This window comes from Perca flavescens, chromosome 8 (genome assembly GCF_004354835.1).
Source record: "Perca flavescens isolate YP-PL-M2 chromosome 8, PFLA_1.0, whole genome shotgun sequence".
NCBI lineage: Eukaryota > Metazoa > Chordata > Actinopteri > Perciformes > Percidae > Perca > Perca flavescens.
This window is the reverse complement of record NC_041338.1, coordinates 38,297,808-38,317,475: the sequence shown is the minus strand read 5'-3', so window position 1 is coordinate 38,317,475 and position 19,668 is coordinate 38,297,808. Positions and strand designations below refer to the sequence as shown.

Sequence of the window (19,668 nt, the reverse complement as noted above, 5' to 3'; positions counted from 1 at the left end):
CCAGGTTCTCTGTCGTCCTATCAGAGGGGAGCGGCCGTTCTCAGGCTCTAACAACGCTGCTCCAACAAGTGTGACAGAAAACCACTCGAGCAACACATGAAACATAACGTGTACAAGTTCAACTTTAGGAATAAAGTAGAATATAATAACATAACTGGCAGAGTGGCGTACAGCAAGTATATCAAGTTAAGAAAGTGAAATATAGACAGGATGAGATAAACACACACATATATATATGTGTATATATATATATATATATATATATTAGAGCTGGGCGATTTGTTTCCCTAAAAAAATCTACGATTTTTTTTATAAAAAACTCGATTTACGATTCGATTCGATTTTCATTTAAAACAAAATAACTGCGAACTGTAAATATATTTAAAAAAATATATATTTATTGTATTAATTATATTTAATTAAAGTGCATCAACATAAACAAAATTGCAAAGGCAAACCCTTTCTTTAACTGAAAAGTCACTGTGCAGTGTACAACAAAGATTGTTAAACATCCAAATTATTTATACTGGATTTGGATTAAAAAAAATCTAAAAAATCGATTTTTTTGAAAATATGAATCGATTTGACATACCAACTCGATTTTTAAATCAAATTGATTTTTTTCCCATCCCTAATATATATATATATATATATATATATATATATATATATAGTCATTGTTTTCAACATCAAACAATTTAGCAGCTCTCAATGAGTTAAATCACAAAGAAATATAAAATCAAATAGTAAAATATAACAAGATAAATAAACACGATGAGGTGACACTAATAAATAATGTTATTACATTTCCAGTGTTTGGGGTCACACGCACAGACAGACACACACAGAAATACACACACACTGTTCAGTCATGTGTAAAAACAGTAATATATTATACATTTCTGAAGTAAAAGGTCTCAGTACTTCCTCCTGTGTTACATCATGTAGATTTAATGCAGACAGAGAAATGTACTTTGGTTTCTGATGAATAAGATTATTTGTGGTCACATGTTAATATCTGCTGCACACAATGTTTACACATTTTATATCAAGGCTTTTTATCAGAATCAGAAAAGCTTTTATTGCCACAATAAGAGTTTTTCTTGTTGAAAGGTGCATAAACAAAGAAACATAACATGGATTATACAAACAAATAACTGAGGGAAATGATGCGTTTGACAATTTCTTAAGAAGCTTTTACATTTTATTTTACACTTTTTAAGCTCGAGATGCTTTTTTAAGTTTTTCAACCAGAAGCTGATTTTTCGATAGAAATAATTATTTGTTATAAGAGTCGAAGACTGAATACAAAACTTAAAATTATTATAAAGACGTTTAAATAATCGTACGTTTAAAAGTCACAATTTAAAGACGTTTAACTCTTATTCGTTCGGTCGTCGTGACAACAAACTGCCGTGTCTATGCTATGAAACTAAAAACCACCCAAAAAGTCGTATTTCGACGGAAATCAATAGTATTAAAAGAGCCGAAAACTAAATTGTAAACGTTAAAGCAGTATAGAGCTGTGTCAAACATGTTTTAATGCTCGTAGGTTTTAAAAAAACACGATTTAAAGCCGAGTTAACTCTTTTTCGGACGAGACGTTGTGACCACAAACTGCCGTGTGAAAACAAACAACCGGAAGTTATAGTATTGTTCTATTTTGATTGACAGGTCTTGCTCAGCTACGCACGTTTAATGGGCGGAGGTAAGCTATGCTGCTGTTGGTATTCTCTGCGTAAATATACGTACAGAAATGACGTTTTACCTTGTGTCTTGCAACTCCTGTACGTCTGTTGCGGCCATGCGCCGTCGTAGCTGTCAGAGGACATTTAAATGGCCACGGCACGGATCCGTTTACCTCACAGCACCGTAATAACGCCGTTACGGTGATATTTAGGCAAACAGCTGCGTGTACACAGTCTGTGGTTGTTATCGGTGTTGCTCTCTTTGGTGTAAATCCGTATTTTAACCGCTGAATTAGTTCAGAAAGCCACAAAGTGAAGAAATGAGCGACGAGGAGGAGTTTCTGCAGAGAGCTCGAGCCGGGTTTGAGGATCTGTGTCGGGCTTTAAACATGGACGAAGAGGCGGGAAACGAGGCCTGGAAAAACTACGAAAACACCCGCAGGAACTTCACTTTAGAGGTAAAACATCAACATCCATCTTTCATATCTTTATTATATCGGTTTGGGTTGTTTCTGCCGCTCCGTGTTCACCGTAACGTTACAGGGGCGGAGCCAGACGGTGTAAACATCCGGGGCCCAAACGTGTGTGTGTGTGTGTGTGTGTGTGTGTGTGTGTGTCTCTGAGTGTCTGTATGTGTGTGTGTGTGTGTGTGTGTGTGTGTGTGTGTGTGTGTGTGTGTGTGTGTGTGTGTGTGTGTGTGTGTGTGTGTGTGTGTGTGTGTGTTACTCGTTTCCCCGAGGACAACAGGAAGATTAAATAAAAAACTGATATTTGTTACTTTTGGATGTTTTTGACTTTTCTGACATATTTGGCATTTTATCTTCAACCTTTTTGTAATTTTATATATTACAAAAAATATATATATAAAAAAATATATATATTTATTTATTATTATTATTATTATTATTAATTTTTTTTTAGACTCAAGTTTTCGTCTCTGGTACTTTTGTCAACCCCAAAACATCCCAGTTAGAGAGGACATGCCCTAAACTTATTTTTATTAAATCTAGAGAGAGAGAGAGAGAGGACATGACAGGATTTATCCAGGAAATGTTCATCCGTTGATTCAGACTTTGTGAAACTAAAACTAACTTCACCTGCCTCTCTTTGTAACACACTCCTCTTCTCTCTCTTCCCTCTCTTCTCTCCCCATGTTGCAGGGCAGCGAGCGCCACTGGCTGGCCTGTGCTCTGTACGTGGCCTGCCGGTCCTCTGTGCCCACGGTGGGGAAAGGCACCGCCGACGGGAACTACGTCTCCCTCACCAGGATCCTACGCTGCTCCGAGCTGAGGTAATGCACCCACAATGCACCTGTCTGGGAGTTCATCTGGGAGGATTTGCTGCTGTTATTCTCTCTGTTTTATTTTATATTTTGCTATGTTTCCTGGCGTCGACACTACTGCTGTGTTTCCAAACCCCTAAAAACTGAGATATTTTGAGACAGTTTTGGTTCCTTCCTAGTCTGGACGGCCCAAACGGAGACGTTTAGAAAGGAATCTGCCCGTCGTTAGGTAGCTACACACCTTTCAGGAACAGTTGCATCTCGTCCTCGCTCCAAGATATGTGGTTTCGGCGTTCTAGTTTAAACGGAGATTATTTCTGCTACTGGAAGTGAAACTCTTGTGTGGACAAAAATTGGTTTTGTCTCAAAACGTAGCAGTGGGGATGTACCCTAATAAATATATATATATATATATATATATATATATATATATATTAATTACACAGTACAGGCCAAAAGTTTGGACACACCTTCTCATTCAATGTGTTTCCTTTTTATTTTCATGACTATTTACATTGTCAATTCTCACTGAAGGCATCAAAACTATGAATGAACACATATGGAATTATGTACTTAACAAAAAAGTGTGAAATAACTGAAAACATGTCTTATATTTTAGATTCTTCAAAGTAGCCACCCTTTGCTTTTTTTGATAACTCAGCAAACCCTTGGTGTTCTCTCAATGAGCTTCATGAGGTAGTCACCTGAAATGGTTTTACCTTCACAGGTGTGCTTTGTCAGGGTTCATTAGTGGAATTATTTCCCTTATTAATAAAAAAGCAAAGGGTGGCTACTTTGAAGAATCTAAAATATAAGACATGTTTTCAGTTATTTCACACTTTTTTGTTAAGTACATAATTCCATATGTGTTCATTCATAGTTTTGATGCCTTCAGTGAGAATCTACAATGTAAATAGTCATGAAAATAAAAAGGAAACACATTGAATGAGAAGGTGTGTCCAAACTTTTGGCCTGTACTGTATATGTGTGTCTGTGTGTGTGTGTGTGTGTGTGTGTACACACACACACACTCACACACACACAGACACACAGAGACACACAGAGACCCAGTTGTCGGAGTAACCGTGCCGTGTTTCCTCCTGGCAGCCTGATTGAGTTCTTCAACAAGATGAAGAAGTGGCAGGACATGGCCGAGCTGCCGCCGGCGTTCAGGCACGGCACCGCCCGGCTGGAGAGGAACTTCACCGTCTCAGCCGTCATCTTCAAGAAGTACGTTCCCATCTTCAGAGCCATGTTCAGGCCGCCGGCGGAGGAGCCGCCACGGGCACACCGCAGCCGCAAACAGAGGTGGGGAGACACACACACACACAGACACACACACACACAGAGACACACACACATACACATACAGACACACACACACACACACACACACAGAGACACACACAGAGATACACACACACACAGAGACACACACACAAACACAGACACACACACACAGACACACACACAGAGATACACACACACACACAGACACACACACAGAGACACACACACAGAGACACACACAGATACACACACAGAGACACACACACAGAGAGACACACACACAGAGACACACACACACACACACACACACACACACACAGAGACACACACACACACACACACAGACACACACACAGAGACACACACAGGATACACACACACACAGACACACACACAGAGACACACACAGAGAGACACACACACACACACACAGAGACACACACAGAGACACACACAGAGATACACACACACAGAGACACACACACAGAGACACACACAGAGATACACACACACAGAGACATACACAGAGACACACACAGAGATATACACACACAGAGACACAGAGATACAGACACGCACAGACACACACACCTACAGACACAGACACAGACAAACACACACACACACACACACACACACAGAGAAACAGACACACACACACACACACACACACACACACACAGATAGACAGACACACACACACACACACACATATATATACACACACACACACACACACACACAGAGACACACACACACACACAGAGATACACAGACAGAGATACATACGCAGACAGAGACACACGCAGACAGAGACACACACACACACAGATACACACAGATACACACACACACACACACTGCAGCACAGACACACACTCCTAAGATCTGATTGTATCCCTCTCTGTTCTCCTTTCTCCAGACGCCATCCCTGCACCGTGACCGAGGTCTTCAACTTCTGCTGGCTTTTATTCGTCCACGCTAAAGGTAAACCTCACATGTGTATATATCTCTGGTTGCCCCAGCACATGTGTATATATCTCTGGTTGCCCCAGCACATGTGTATATATCTCTGGTTGCCCCAGCACATGTGTATATATCTCTGGTTGCCCCAGCACATGTGTATATATCTCTGGTTGCCCCAGCACATGTGTATATATCTCTGGCCCAACAGAGCTCCTCAGGTCTAGAATACTTTAACTACATTTCCCTGATGGTATCAACACACACTTAATTCAGCAACATTTTCACTGCAGAGAAGAAGTGTAAGAACTTGGTGCTTTAAACATTTTTGTTGATGTTTTGTTGATTTTTTTTTTTGACACTGTGCTAGCGTAGCCTAAAGAAAACAATGATTCTTCTTCTTCTTCTTCTTCTTCTTCTTCTTCTTCTTCTTCTTCTTGTGTTGTTGTTTTAATCAGGGAACTTCCCGATGATCAGTGACGACCTGGTGAACTCGTACCATCTGCTGCTGTGCTCCCTCGACCTCGTCTTCACCAACGCTCTGCTCTGCAACGCACGAAAAGATCTGCTCAACCCAAACTTCAGAGGTACACACACACTGTTACACACACTATAGAGGTACACACGCACTGTTACACACACTATAGAGGTACACACACACACTGTTACACACACTATAGAGGTACACACACACACACACACACTGTTACACACACACACACACTATAGAGGTACACACACACTGTTACACACACTATAGAGGTACACACACACTGTTACACACACTATAGAGGTACACACACACACTGTTACACACACTATAGAGGTACACACACACACACTGTTACACACACACACACTATAGAGGTACACACACACTGTTACACACACTATAGAGGTACACACACACTGTTACACACACTATAGAGGTACACACACACACTGTTACACACACTATAGAGGTACACACACACACTGTTACACACACTATAGAGGTACACACACACACTGTTACACACACACACACACACACACACACACTATAGAGGTACACACACACACTGTTACACACACACTGTTACACACACACACACACACACTATAGAGGTACACACACACTGTTACACACACTATAGAGGTACACACACACTGTTACACACACACACACACACACACACACACACACACACTATAGAGGTACACACACACACTGTTACACACACTATAGAGGTACACACACACTGTTACACACACTATAGAGGTACACACACACACACACTATAGAGGTACACACACTGTTACACACACTATAGAGTTACACACACACACACACACACACACACACACACACACACACACACTATAGAGGTACACACACACACACACACACCCACACACACACACTATAGAGGTACACACACACTGTTACACATACTATAGAGGTACACACACACACACACATTATAGAGGTACACACACTGTTACACACACTATAGAGATACACACACTGTTACACACACACACACACACACACACTATAGAGGTACACACGCTGTTACACACACTACAGAGGTACACACGCTGTTACACACACACTACAGAGGTACACACACTCTTACACACACTGTTACACAGAAACTACAGAGGTACACACACTCTTACACACACACACTACAGAGGTACACACACTGTTACACAGAAACTACAGAGGTACACACACTCTTACACACACACACACACTACAGAGGTACACACACTGTTACACAGAAACTACAGAGGTACACACACTCTTACACACACACACTACAGAGGTACACACACTGTTACACAGAAACTACAGAGGTACACACACGTCCTGTTTCAATAGTCAAAGGCAAAACACCAGATCTCACTTGAGCGCATAAGGATCTTTGCCTTTTTGACAAATTATATACAACATAATTCTCAGTGCCATATTCTGGTTTTATCATTACAAAAATACGCAATTTTGGCTTAGCCCATATATCGTCAGCCCACTGCTTTTTGTCTTTAGCAAACACAGATTCTTTAAACAAACCGATATTCAGCTTTTCATTATTAAGAAACAAATCATAATTACAAAACAATTTGCATATGTTGTTAGACCAAAGACCAAGAATATGTTTATCCCAGAGAAATATTTTCCTTGTCAACCTATTTGCGTCCATATCTAATAATATCTATTAATCTATTAAAGAAAAGATAGAAAATACATATTTGTGTGTGTGCTGTAAAGTGGTTAGAAGAAATGAAATCGGAATCGGCTAAAATCGGTATCAGCTGTTCCTAACTCAATGGAAATCGGAAATCGAAATCGGCCTAGAAAGTTGTAATCGGTGCATCTCTAGTTATTAACCCCTAGGTTCGTTTTGCGCCGGAATTGTCCTTTAAGGAGTTTCAGTGCCGGCTTAACTTTTCAGGAAGTTTCTGATCCGTCAATGCTGCTGCTGCTGCTGCTTGTATTTATTCATTCATTAGATCCGATAGAAACAGTGTTGCTGTAACTCTGCTTATCGTGAACCACACACAGAGTTGTAAAACATGAAGAGTCCTAAATCAGGAAGCCTGCTTATCAGTCCTGTGCTGCACTAAATCAAACCTGTGAAATAAATCCCCAGTTTTCTGCTGAGCACCTTTCAGCAGACGTAAATCAGCTCTGCGTCTCTTCCGGTCCACGCCGCTGGCTTCCTGTCTCCGGTAACTTTAATGTTTCTGCTCTGACACCACGACCAACCGTACTCACACAGGAAACACTTCGGTCTGGTTTGAAAATCCTAAACTGCGGCGGAGAACTTAAGACGTCTTATTTCCTGCGAAGGGAAAGAAAAGAGGATGTTGTAACATTTTACAAGATTCAACAGACGAGGATAAAACATACACACAACGGTTAAAAAGATGCCGTAGAAACAGGATTATTAAATTAAATTCATCGTCGATATACAGTACACAGAAACGATAGGTATTTCTTGTTGTAAACGTTGTTATCAACAGACACACACATACACATGCACACACACACACACACACACACACACACACACACACACACACACACACACACTCACACATACCCACACACTCACACATACCCACACACAGACACATGCACACAGACAGACACACACATACACACTCACACACACACACACACACACACACACACATACCCACACACAGACACATGCATACAGACATACACACATACACACACACAGACACTCACACATACCCACACATAGACACATGCACACACACACACACACACACACTCACACATACCCACACACAGACACATGCACACAGACACACACACACACACACACACACACACACACACACTCACACATACCCGCACACAGACATACACACATACACACACACAGACACTCACACATACCCACACATAGACACATGCACACAGACACACACTCACACATACCCACACACAGACACATGCACACAGACACACACATACCCACACACAGACACATGCACACAGACACAAACACACACATAAACACTCACACAAAAACACACACACACACACACACACAAACACACACAAAGACAAACACTGTGATCCATTATCTGGTAATTGTGCGGTGTAAAGCTAACTCACCTTAAACTAATATTGTGACATTAAACGTGTGTGTGTGTTACTGTGTCTGTGTCTGTGTGTGTGTGTGTGTGTGTGGTGTCTGTGTGTGTGTGTGTGTGTGTGTGTGTGTGTCTGTGTCTGTGTGTTGCAGGTCTGCCGGAGGACTTCAGCAGCAAAGACTTCCGTCCGTCCTCGTCTCCGCTCTGCTTCATCCAGCAGCTGTGTGAGCTGCACGACGGCCTGGTGCTCGAAGCCAAAGGAGTCAAAGAGCACTTCTGGAAACCTTTCATCCACAAGCTCTTCCACAAGAGGGTGAGACACACACACACACACACACACACACACACACACACACACACACACACACACACACACACACACACACACACACACACACACACACACACACACACACACACACACACACACACACACACACACACACACACACACACACACAGACACACACACAGAGACAGACACATAGACACATAGACACACACACACACACACACACACACACACACACACACACACACACACACACACACACACACACACACACACACACACACAGAGACACACAGAGACACACACACAGACACATAGACACACACAGAGACACACACACACATAGACACATAGACACATAGACACATAGACACACACACACACACACACACACACACACACACACACACACACACACACACACACACACACACACACACACAGACACACACACAGACACACACACACACACACACACACACACACACACACACACACACACACAGACACACACACACACACACACACACACACACAGACACACACACACACACACACACACACACACACACACACAGACACACACACACACAGACACATAGACACATAGGCACACACAAACACACACATTTACCTTTTGATAATGTTTCAACATTTCCGAGCGCACTTGAAGGCAGCTTCATTTCAGAAAGAGAGAAAGAGAAGAGATGGACCCACAGGTGTGATCTCTGGTTACATGACCACACCGCAGTGGGACAGGCTCCGCCTAAACACACCACCCCCATTCATCATGGATGGAAAGACCTGCGTTTTAGTCTGAACGCTGCCTAACTGCCGTGTGAAACCCAAACTAACCGGTTCAAATGTTAAAATGTTTGACGTTAGTTTGGGCTTTCATGTGTGAAAAGACCCTCAGACACACCGAGAAACTCCTTAAAGGGCAACAGCAGGTTTGACCTTCAGAGAAACTAAACTTGTTGTTTTCTCCACAGATCATCAGAGGAAAAGAAGACAGTCTGACCGGCTTCCTGGACCCCATGAACTTTGGAGACAGTTTGTGAGTGTCTCACACTCACACACACACACACACACACACACACACACACACTCACACACACACACTCTCACACACAGACACACACACACACACACTCTCATGCACACAGACACACACACACACACACACACACACACACACACACACACACACACACACACACACACACACACACACACACACACACACACACACACACACACACACACACACACACACACACACACACACACACACACACACACACACACACACACACACACACACACACACACACACACACACACACACACACACACACACACACACACACACACTCACATACACCACACACAGACACATGCACACACACACACACACACACACACACACACACACTCACACATACCCACACACAGACACATGCACACAGACACACAGACACAAACACACACACACACACACATACCCACACACACACATACCCACACACAGACACATGCACACACTCACACATACCCACACAGCGACACACACATAGACACAGACACATAGACACACACAGAGACACACACACACTCTCACGCACACAGACACAGAGACGCACACACACTCTCACGCACACAGACACAGAGACACACACACATAGACACAGACAGAGACACAGACACACACTCTCTCACACACACACATACACACACACACACTCTCACGCACACAGACACAGAGACACACGCACACACTCTCACGCACACAGACACAGAGACACACACATAGACACAGACACATAGACACACACAGAGACATACACACACTCTCTCACACACACACACACACACACACACACTCACGCACACAGACACAGAGACACACACAGACACAGACACATAGACACACACAGAGACACAGACACACACGCACACACAGACACAGAGACACACACATAGACACAGACACATAGACACACACTCTCTCACACACACACACACACACACACACACACACACACACACACACATGTGTCGGCCGTCTTTCTGTTTAATATATCTCTGTTTCTCCGTCCCTGTGCTCTACGTCTCTGTGTTTGTACCCTAAACTTCTGTTCTCCCTCCCCAGTCTGTCTCTGTCTCGCGTGTACGAGGAACACGTTCTGGCCTCCGGCGGTCTGGACGAGAGGATCTTCACCGGCGAGGCGGCGAGCGAGGACATCGGCACGCCGGGGCCGTGTGACGGAGCGGAGGACGGCGCCACCTACAGGCTGCACACCAACGTCACGGTGAGACGACAACGAAGCTTCGGTTTCTGAGTGTGTCCAGTACTGGAAGTAAATGTACTTACAGGGTTCACACGTTTAGAAAAAACCTGGAGAAGTTATGGAATTTGAAATGTAATGTAAATTCCAGGCCTGGAGAGGTTTTGGAAACATAAAAAGACCCAGAAAGTTTTGGAAACGTCACATAATCACAGCATAATAATATGTGATTAATAAATGTATTTTCTGTATGTTGTATTCTGAGAGCGATATGATGAATCCCTCTATGAACCACATACACTATCGTTCATTTATAGTTAAACCTCTGAGGGGAAACTTTAACACTGATTAGTATTCTTATTGTATAATGTCGACTAGGGCTGTCCTCGACTAAAGAACTTCTTAGTCCACTAACACTTATATGATTTTGTCGACTAATCGATTAGTTGATTTAATTGACAGAGCTGTGAGCTTTGAGAGGTGGTTAAGACTAGAAAAGCACAATATAAATGTAGTTAATTAACCATCTGTAAAACTGAGTTTCTCCACAATTAATCCTGCAAAAGCACCACTTTAAATCTCGTGTTTACCATAAATGTGCTCAGAAGTTTCTTGGAAATGAGTAATTAAGCATTAATAAGCATAAAAAATGACTAATCGACTAAAGAAAACGACCGATTAGTCGACTAATCGACTAAGAGGTGGCAGTCCTAATGTCGACTGACATTTTCAGGAACACCTAGTCATGGAAATTGGCCGAAAAGTCACCTAACTAACCCTGTACTTAGTTACCTTCCAGGGCTGTAACTAAGCGTCTGGTGTGTGTGTGTGTCTCCAGGCCTCGGCTCTGAGGGCCTCCACCCCTCTCACAGGGAGGAAGTTCACTCAGGAGAACAGCTCGCCGTCTCCGGTGTCGGCGGCCCTGAAGAGTGTCGGGAGACTCCACACGCTGCTGTCAGGAACCAGACAGGGGCCCAGCGCCACGCTAACGGAAACTTTCCGGTACGTTCACACAGGGGCCAAGGTAGGGGGGGGGGCACGGGCGACGTGACAAGCAAACGCAATACCGTGTAACTGTCGCGTTTGTGCTCGTCACACGCACACTATATAGTAGTCTATAATAGTATCAGCGCAATGGACCTTTTTCACAGCAGACATGTTGACTTGTCATAGTAGGAAAAGCACAGCTGATGTTGATCACCTTAACGATGGCTCAGTTCTATCAAGTGTCCCAGTAAGATATTTCAGTGAGTCAGCATGCACAATACCAGGACCTCTCCTAAGTGGAATGCAGCCATCAGTAATGGGTTTGAATACACCTGTGCTTTTCCTACTAGGACATGTCAACATGTCTGCTGTGAAAAAGGTCTATACCGTGAAACTGTCGCGTTTGTACAACAATAGCAGTCTGTGGTTAGGAAAGACTAGGATTAACTCTATTTGTTATAAATCTGCCTGTGATTAGGGATAAATTATACCACAGTCAGCTAATCTCATGCAGTTGTACGGCATGGTACAGCAGTGCACAGAATCTCCATGGTTACCGAGCATTGATCACCTGATTGTTTACTCGCGGAGCAGAAAGGCCACCGTTGTGGCCCCGAGACTCTGGAACAAACTGCCCATCCACATTAGGTCCTCCTCTACTGCCGAGATCTTTAGGTCTCGTCTTAAAACACATTTGGCGTATGATTTAGTTGACAGACAGACAGACAGATTTATATTGATCCCAAAAAAGTGGGAAATTCCAGTGTTGCAGCAGCAAAATATCAGACACACAGCACACATACAGAATATACATGAAATACTAGGATACAATATCCATGAGATAGGATAGAGTATAAGAACAATGATGTTGATGCTGTGGATATTAAATTAGACCTCCACTCTCTGCTGGTGCTCTAGAAGCTTGTTATCTCTCAGCGGTGTAACGACAGAAACTGTGTCCCTTCAGGAACTGTGCCAGAGACCCCAGTGATGTCATCAGCAAGCGCCTGAAGGACATGTTTCAGATCTTCTGTCGACATTTCGAGGAAAGCGGAGCCGAGAACAGAACGATGGGGAAAGGTGCCTGCACACACACACACACACACACGCATTGTTTGAAGTGTTCGTTACTTTTCCTACCCTTTTTTTGCTTTTTTTCCATGTTTTTTGTCGATTTATTTTTCGTGGTTTGTCATCTCTTTTTTTTTTTTTTCTTCAATGTTTTTGCTGCTTTGTTGTGAAGAGAAAACTTAGCATGTGACAGCTGAACTTCTCTCTAAAACCCTAAATGTCGGTCCTCCCTGCAGACATGGCGGTGAAGTACTTCGGCCTGGCGGAGGCGCTGTACTACCGGATCTTGGAGTCCATCATCGAGAGGGAGAAGATGATTCTGGGAGACGCAGACCTGTCTGTGAGTAGATTATTCTGGGAGACACAGACCTGTCTGTGAGTAGATTATTCTGGGAGACACAGACCTGTCTGTGAGTAGATTATTCTGGGAGACACAGACCTGTCTGTCAGTAGATTATTCTGGGAGACACATACCTGTCTGTCAGTAGATTATTCTGGGAGACACAGACCTGTCTGTCAGTAGATTATTCTGGGAGACACAGACCTGTCTGTGAGTAGATTATTCTGGGAGACACAGACCTGTCTGTGAGTAGTTTATTCTGGGAGACACAGACCTGTCTGTCAGTAGTTTATTCTGGGAGACGCAGACCTGTCTGTGAGTAGTTTATTCTGGGAGACACAGACCTGTCTGTCAGTAGATTATTCTGGGAGACACATACCTGTCTGTCAGTAGATTATTCTGGGAGACACATACCTGTCTGTCAGTAGATTATTCTGGGAGACACAGACCTGTCTGTCAGTAGTTTATTCTGGGAGACAGACCTGTCTGTGAGTAGTTTTATTCTAGGAGACAGACCTGTCTGTGAGTAGTTTTATTCTAGGAGACAGACCTGTCTGTCAGTAGATTATTCTAGGAGACAGACCTGTCTGTCAGTAGATTATTCTGGGAGACACAGACCTGTCTGTGAGTAGTTTATTCTGGGAGACACAGACCTGTCTGTCAGTAGTTTATTCTGGGAGACACAGACCTGTCTGTGAGTAGTTTATTCTGGGAGACACAGACCTGTCTGTCAGTAGATTATTCTGGGAGACACATACCTGTCTGTCAGTAGATTATTCTGGGAGACACATACCTGTCTGTCAGTAGATTATTCTGGGAGACACAGACCTGTCTGTCAGTAGTTTATTCTGGGAGACAGACCTGTCTGTGAGTAGTTTTATTCTAGGAGACAGACCTGTCTGTCAGTAGTTTTATTCTAGGAGACAGACCTGTCTGTCAGTAGATTATTCTGGGAGACACAGACCTGTCTGTCAGTAGATTATTCTAGGAGACAGACCTGTCTGTGAGTAGTTTTATGTCTTGGGAGCTTCATGTTTTTAGGTTTTACATAATGTCCATTCATTCTTGGATCCCTGTCAGGTTGTGTCTCAGTGTCTCCATGTATCTGTGCAGTGATTCAGTGTCTCTGTGTGGTAACTCTGTGTTTGTGTCTCAGTGTCTCTGTGTGGTAACTCTGTGTTTGTGTCTCAGTGTCTCTGTGTGGTAACTCTGTGTTTGTGTCTCAGTGTCTCTGTGTGGTAACTCTGTGTTTGTGTCTCAGTGTCTCTGTGTGGTGACTCTGTGTTTGTGTCTCAGTGTCTCTGTGGTAACTCTGTGTTTGTGTCTCAGTGTCTCTATGTGGTGACTCTGTGTTTGTGTCTCAGTGTCTCTTTGTGGTGACTCTGTGTTTGTGTCTCTGTGTCTTTGTGTGACTCTGTGTTTTGTCTCAGTGTCTCTTTGTGGTAACTCTGTGTTTTTGTCTCAGTGTCTCTGTGTGGTGACTCTGTGTTTGTGTCTCAGTGTCTCTGTGTGGTGACTCTGTGTTTGTGTCTCTGTGTTTGTCTCAGTGTCTCTGTGTGGTGACTCTGTGTTTGTGTCTCAGTGTCTCTGTGTGGTGACTCTGTGTTTGTGTCTCTGTGTTTGTCTGGTGTCTCTGTGTGGTGTCTCTGTGTTTGTCTCAGTGTCTCTGTGTGGTGACTCTGTGTTTGTGTCTCAGTGTATCATGGAGCAGGACGTCTTCCATCGCTCGCTGCTCGTCTGCTGTCTGGAGATCGTCATCTTCTCCTACAGACCTCCGGGAGATTTCTTAAACCTTATCACCATCTTCCAGATCCCCACGTATCACTTCTACAAGGTATCGTTCCAACCATCATATTGTCAGACTGCCAATATTTTTAACTCAATGTTTTCAGATTATTTTGTGTGGAAGTTAAAGGGTAACTTTAGTTTTTCTCAACATGGACTCTATTTACCCTTGTTTTTGTGTCTAAGTAAGTGATGGAAAGTTTCATAGTTTAACATGAAACATCCCCAAAATCCCCATCACCAAACCCTCAAGACTCCATGTAAATAATCAGGACTTTTAGCGTGTATAGAGCCAGCATATCTCCACCAGACTCCATGTAAATAATCAGGACTTTTAGCGTGTATAGAGCCAGCATATCTCCACCAGACTCCATGTAAATAATCAGGACTTTTAGCGTGTATAGAGCCAGTATATTTCCACCAGACTCCATGTAAATAATCAGGACTTTTAGCGTGTATAGAGCCAGCATATCTCCACCAGACTCCATGTAAATAATCTGGACTTTTAGCGTGTATAGAGCCAGTATATTTCCACCAGACTCCATGTAAATAATCAGGACTTTTAGTGTGTATAGAGCCAGCATATCTCCACCAGACTCCATGTAAATAATCAGGACTTTTAGCGTGTATAGAGCCAGCATATCTCCACCAGACTCCATGTAAATAATCAGGACTTTTAGCATATCTCCACATGTAAATGGGTGAATTAAGGGTTTATTTCAACCAAACCATAGTGGTGATTGTTGGAACAGTGGTTGTAATGTAGTTTTACAGAATGAAAACATTTGAAACGGAGATAACGGCTAAGAACGAAGCTCAGTGACAGGTGTTGGTGTGCAGGTGATCGAGGTGTTGGTGCGCTCCGAGCAGGGTCTGTTTCGGGAGGTGGTGAAGCACCTGAACCGGGTGGAGGAGCAGGTCCTGGAGAGCCGGGCCTGGACTAGCGACTCCCCGCTGTGGGAGAGCCTGCGGGCGGCCAGAGACCCCGTCCCCGCCTGCAACCAGGTCCGCAAAACTCTTAACGTTAAATATTAGGATTCATCATCACTGCAGCCTCACAATTTGGTTTTAAAAACAAATATCTTCTGCTGAGGTTCTGGAGCTTTTTGTTGAGGTTTCTGACGGCTTGGATTGGAACTGAAGCTTGCGTTGTTGTTGTATGTGTCTGTGTGTGTGTGTGTGTGTGTGTGTCTGGATGTTTGTGTGTGTGTGTGTGTGTCTGTGTGTGTGTGTGTGTGTGTGTGTGTGTGTGTGTGTGTGTGTGTGTGTGTGTGTGTGTGTGTGTGTGTGTGTGTGTGTGTGTGTGTGTGTGTGTCTGTCTGTCTGTCTGTGTCTGTCTGTGTCTGTCTGTCTGTCTGTCTGTCTGTCTGTCTGTGTGTGTGTCTGTCTGTCTGTCTGTCTGTCTGTCTGTCTGTCTGTCTGTCTGTCTGTCTGTCTGTCTGTCTGTCTGTCTGTCTCAGGTGATGCCTCCTCAGTACCTGGAACACAACGATGACAGCAGCGTTCCTCTCACTCCCGTCAGCAGCGGACCGGACCTGCACACAGGCAGCACCGTCAAAGGTGTGTGTGTGTGTGTGTGTGTGTGTGTGTGTGTGTGTGTGTGTATATGTCTCTGTGTGTGTGTGTGTGTGTGTGTGTGTGTGTGTGTCTGTGTGTGTGTATATGTCTCTGTGTGTGTATGTCTCTGTGTGTGTGTGTGTGTGTGTGTGGGTGTCTGTGTGTATGTCTCTGTGTGTGTGTGTGTGTGTGTGTGTGTGTGTGTGTGTGTGTGTGTGTGTGTGTGTGTGTGTGTGTGTGTTTTTGTGTGTGTATGTCTGTGTGTGTGTGTGTGTGTGTGTATGTCTGTGTGTGTGTGTGTGTGTGTGTGTGTGTGTTGCTGGTTTAATATTTAACCCCCCTCCCCCCTGCAGGTGTGTCCCCCTCCCCCACCACCCTGCTGGACCGCTACAGTTCTCCCCTCGCCGGCTCTCCTCCCTCCGGCCCTCACCGCCGCCGCCTGTTTGCCGACCCGGTGGACGCCGAGCCTCGAGGCACCGCGCCGGCCTCCGTTACCAAGACAACCACGGCCAGCCTGGTCACCACCATCCCAGCCGGGCAGACGGTGCTCACCGTCACCGCCAACAACGGGCAGACTGTCTCCATCCCGGTGCAAGGTGAGGACACGTCATGGGGAGGGTTCATATGTTTTTAAAAAAACATGGAAAAGTTATGGATTCCAGGCCTGGAAAGGTTTGGAAAGGTCATGGAATGTTTTTTAACACATCATCATAATATGTGATTAATGAATGTATTTTCACGTTGTCTTAACCTCAGCGTTGTATTCTGAGAGCGATATGATGAATCCCTCTATGAACCACAGACATTATCATTCATTTATAGTTAAACCTCTGAGGGTCAACTTTAACACACATTAGTATTCTTATTGTATAATGTCGACTGACATTTTCAGGAACACATAGTCATGGAAATTTGCCAAAAAGTCATGGAAAAGTATTGGTTAAAATGCGTTTGAACCCTGTATGTGAAGGGGGAGGACTGAGACGTCATGTGAATAACGGAAACTGGAAGTTTGTTCAGCTGGTTTATTGTTTGGGTCGGGAGCAACACTGCAGCAAACAAAGACTTATAATTAAGAGGGTTAAAACATTTCTTTGTTTATTAAAACAAGTAAAATGGGGTGCCTGGGTAGCTCACCTGGTAGACTGCGCGCCCATATACAGAGAGGCTTAGTCCTCGATGCAGCGCCCGTGGCTTTGATTCGGACCTGCGGCCCTTTGCTGCATCTCATTCCCCCCTCTCTCCCCTTTCATGTCTAAGCTGTCCTGTCACAAATATAAATACAAATATATATATATATATATATATATATAAAAATATATATATATATAAAATGAACCCACTGCTATTATAACTGTAAAAACGTACAAACTAAAACACACACAGGTGTCTTTAATATGGCAGAGCCACAGTCCAAGTAGCCTTCAGCCTAATGTATATGTATAGAATAGGGGAGTGTTAGACTTAGTTGGGCATTCACACCAAAGAAAGTGATCCCCCGTAGAATCACTGGATCACTTTCTTTGGTGTGAATGCCCAACTAAGTTGAACACTCCCCTATTCAAGCATCATTAAACGGCCCATCCGTGTGACATCCTGTTGTGTTCTTAAACCCCCCAACGTAGCACCAGTAGACTTCATATTTCACATGGTTTACAGATCTCTCTTGAAGGCAGCTTCATTTCCAGAGAAAGAGAGAAAGAAAAGAGACCGAGGGACTGAGGAAACAGTTCAGAGCTTGTGTTTGGTGTTTTTAAATCTTCCTCGTGGCAGAGACGGAGGCAGTGATGTTTCCTGTTTCCTGTACGGGACTCTCGCACCGCCTCAAAACACAACGACAAGTCTTACCCAAAAGCCATGTTACAAACTAGCAAACAACTCTGAAAACTAACTGAAACTCAAATGAACTGAAACTCTAATAACTTGTGACCTCTGACCTCTGCAGGGATAGCCAATGAGAGCGGAGGCATCACCTTCATCCCGGTGCAGGTGAGCGTGAGCGGACAGGGGGGCGGAGCCACGCTGCAGCCGCTGTCAGCTCAGACTCTCACCGTCCAATCAGCCGTCACCAAACCGGCCGTGGTCAAACCGGCCAGCAGTCCGCTGAGGAAAGGCTCGCTGTCGCTCTTCTTCAGGAAGGTAAGGGTCTCTCGCCGCACCCGACCTGTACCGGAACGGCGAGTATATACCGCATGTTTAACTCCCCGTTTCGTCCTTCTGTATCCTGATGGCTTCACCTCTTAATACTGCTAACGCTTATTTTCTTAGACCATTAATCCGGCCATTATTTAGGCGTTAATGTCACTTTTTTGAAAGTTTGACACTGTTTTTTTTTCAGCCTTTTTGTTGCCTTGTTTTTGACTTTATTGCCTAAAGATTTCTGGCACTTTTATCGCCGTTTTGTTTTCGGCACTTCTTCCAAAATTTTTCTCACTTTTTTTGACGTTTGCGTCGCTTGTTTTTTTCATTTGTTTTTGTGCAGTCCTCCTTGATGCTTTTTTTTTTCGACA

At 43.8% G+C, this 19,668-nt stretch overlaps 1 protein-coding gene across 2 annotated transcripts in view; it reads left to right on the top strand.

The window, feature by feature from the left end:
* The first annotated feature begins 1,389 nt into the window (after nt 1–1,389).
* The window catches only part of rbl2 (retinoblastoma-like 2 (p130)), a 24,714-nt gene continuing 6,435 nt past the window's right edge, over nt 1,390–19,668 (top strand). For both annotated transcript variants that reach the window (XM_028585093.1, XM_028585092.1), the window contains exons 1-16: nt 1,390–2,146; nt 2,849–2,979; nt 4,078–4,278; nt 5,183–5,247; nt 5,682–5,810; nt 8,991–9,151; nt 10,123–10,187; nt 11,283–11,442; nt 12,257–12,420; nt 13,373–13,485; nt 13,713–13,816; nt 15,513–15,650; nt 16,442–16,606; nt 17,062–17,161; nt 17,512–17,754; nt 19,104–19,297. In XM_028585093.1, coding sequence (XP_028440894.1) covers nt 2,009–2,146; nt 2,849–2,979; nt 4,078–4,278; nt 5,183–5,247; nt 5,682–5,810; nt 8,991–9,151; nt 10,123–10,187; nt 11,283–11,442; nt 12,257–12,420; nt 13,373–13,485; nt 13,713–13,816; nt 15,513–15,650; nt 16,442–16,606; nt 17,062–17,161; nt 17,512–17,754; nt 19,104–19,297 — 2,271 coding nt within the window. In that variant the 5' untranslated portion in view covers nt 1,390–2,008. The remainder of the gene's footprint in view (nt 2,147–2,848; nt 2,980–4,077; nt 4,279–5,182; nt 5,248–5,681; nt 5,811–8,990; nt 9,152–10,122; nt 10,188–11,282; nt 11,443–12,256; nt 12,421–13,372; nt 13,486–13,712; nt 13,817–15,512; nt 15,651–16,441; nt 16,607–17,061; nt 17,162–17,511; nt 17,755–19,103; nt 19,298–19,668) is intronic.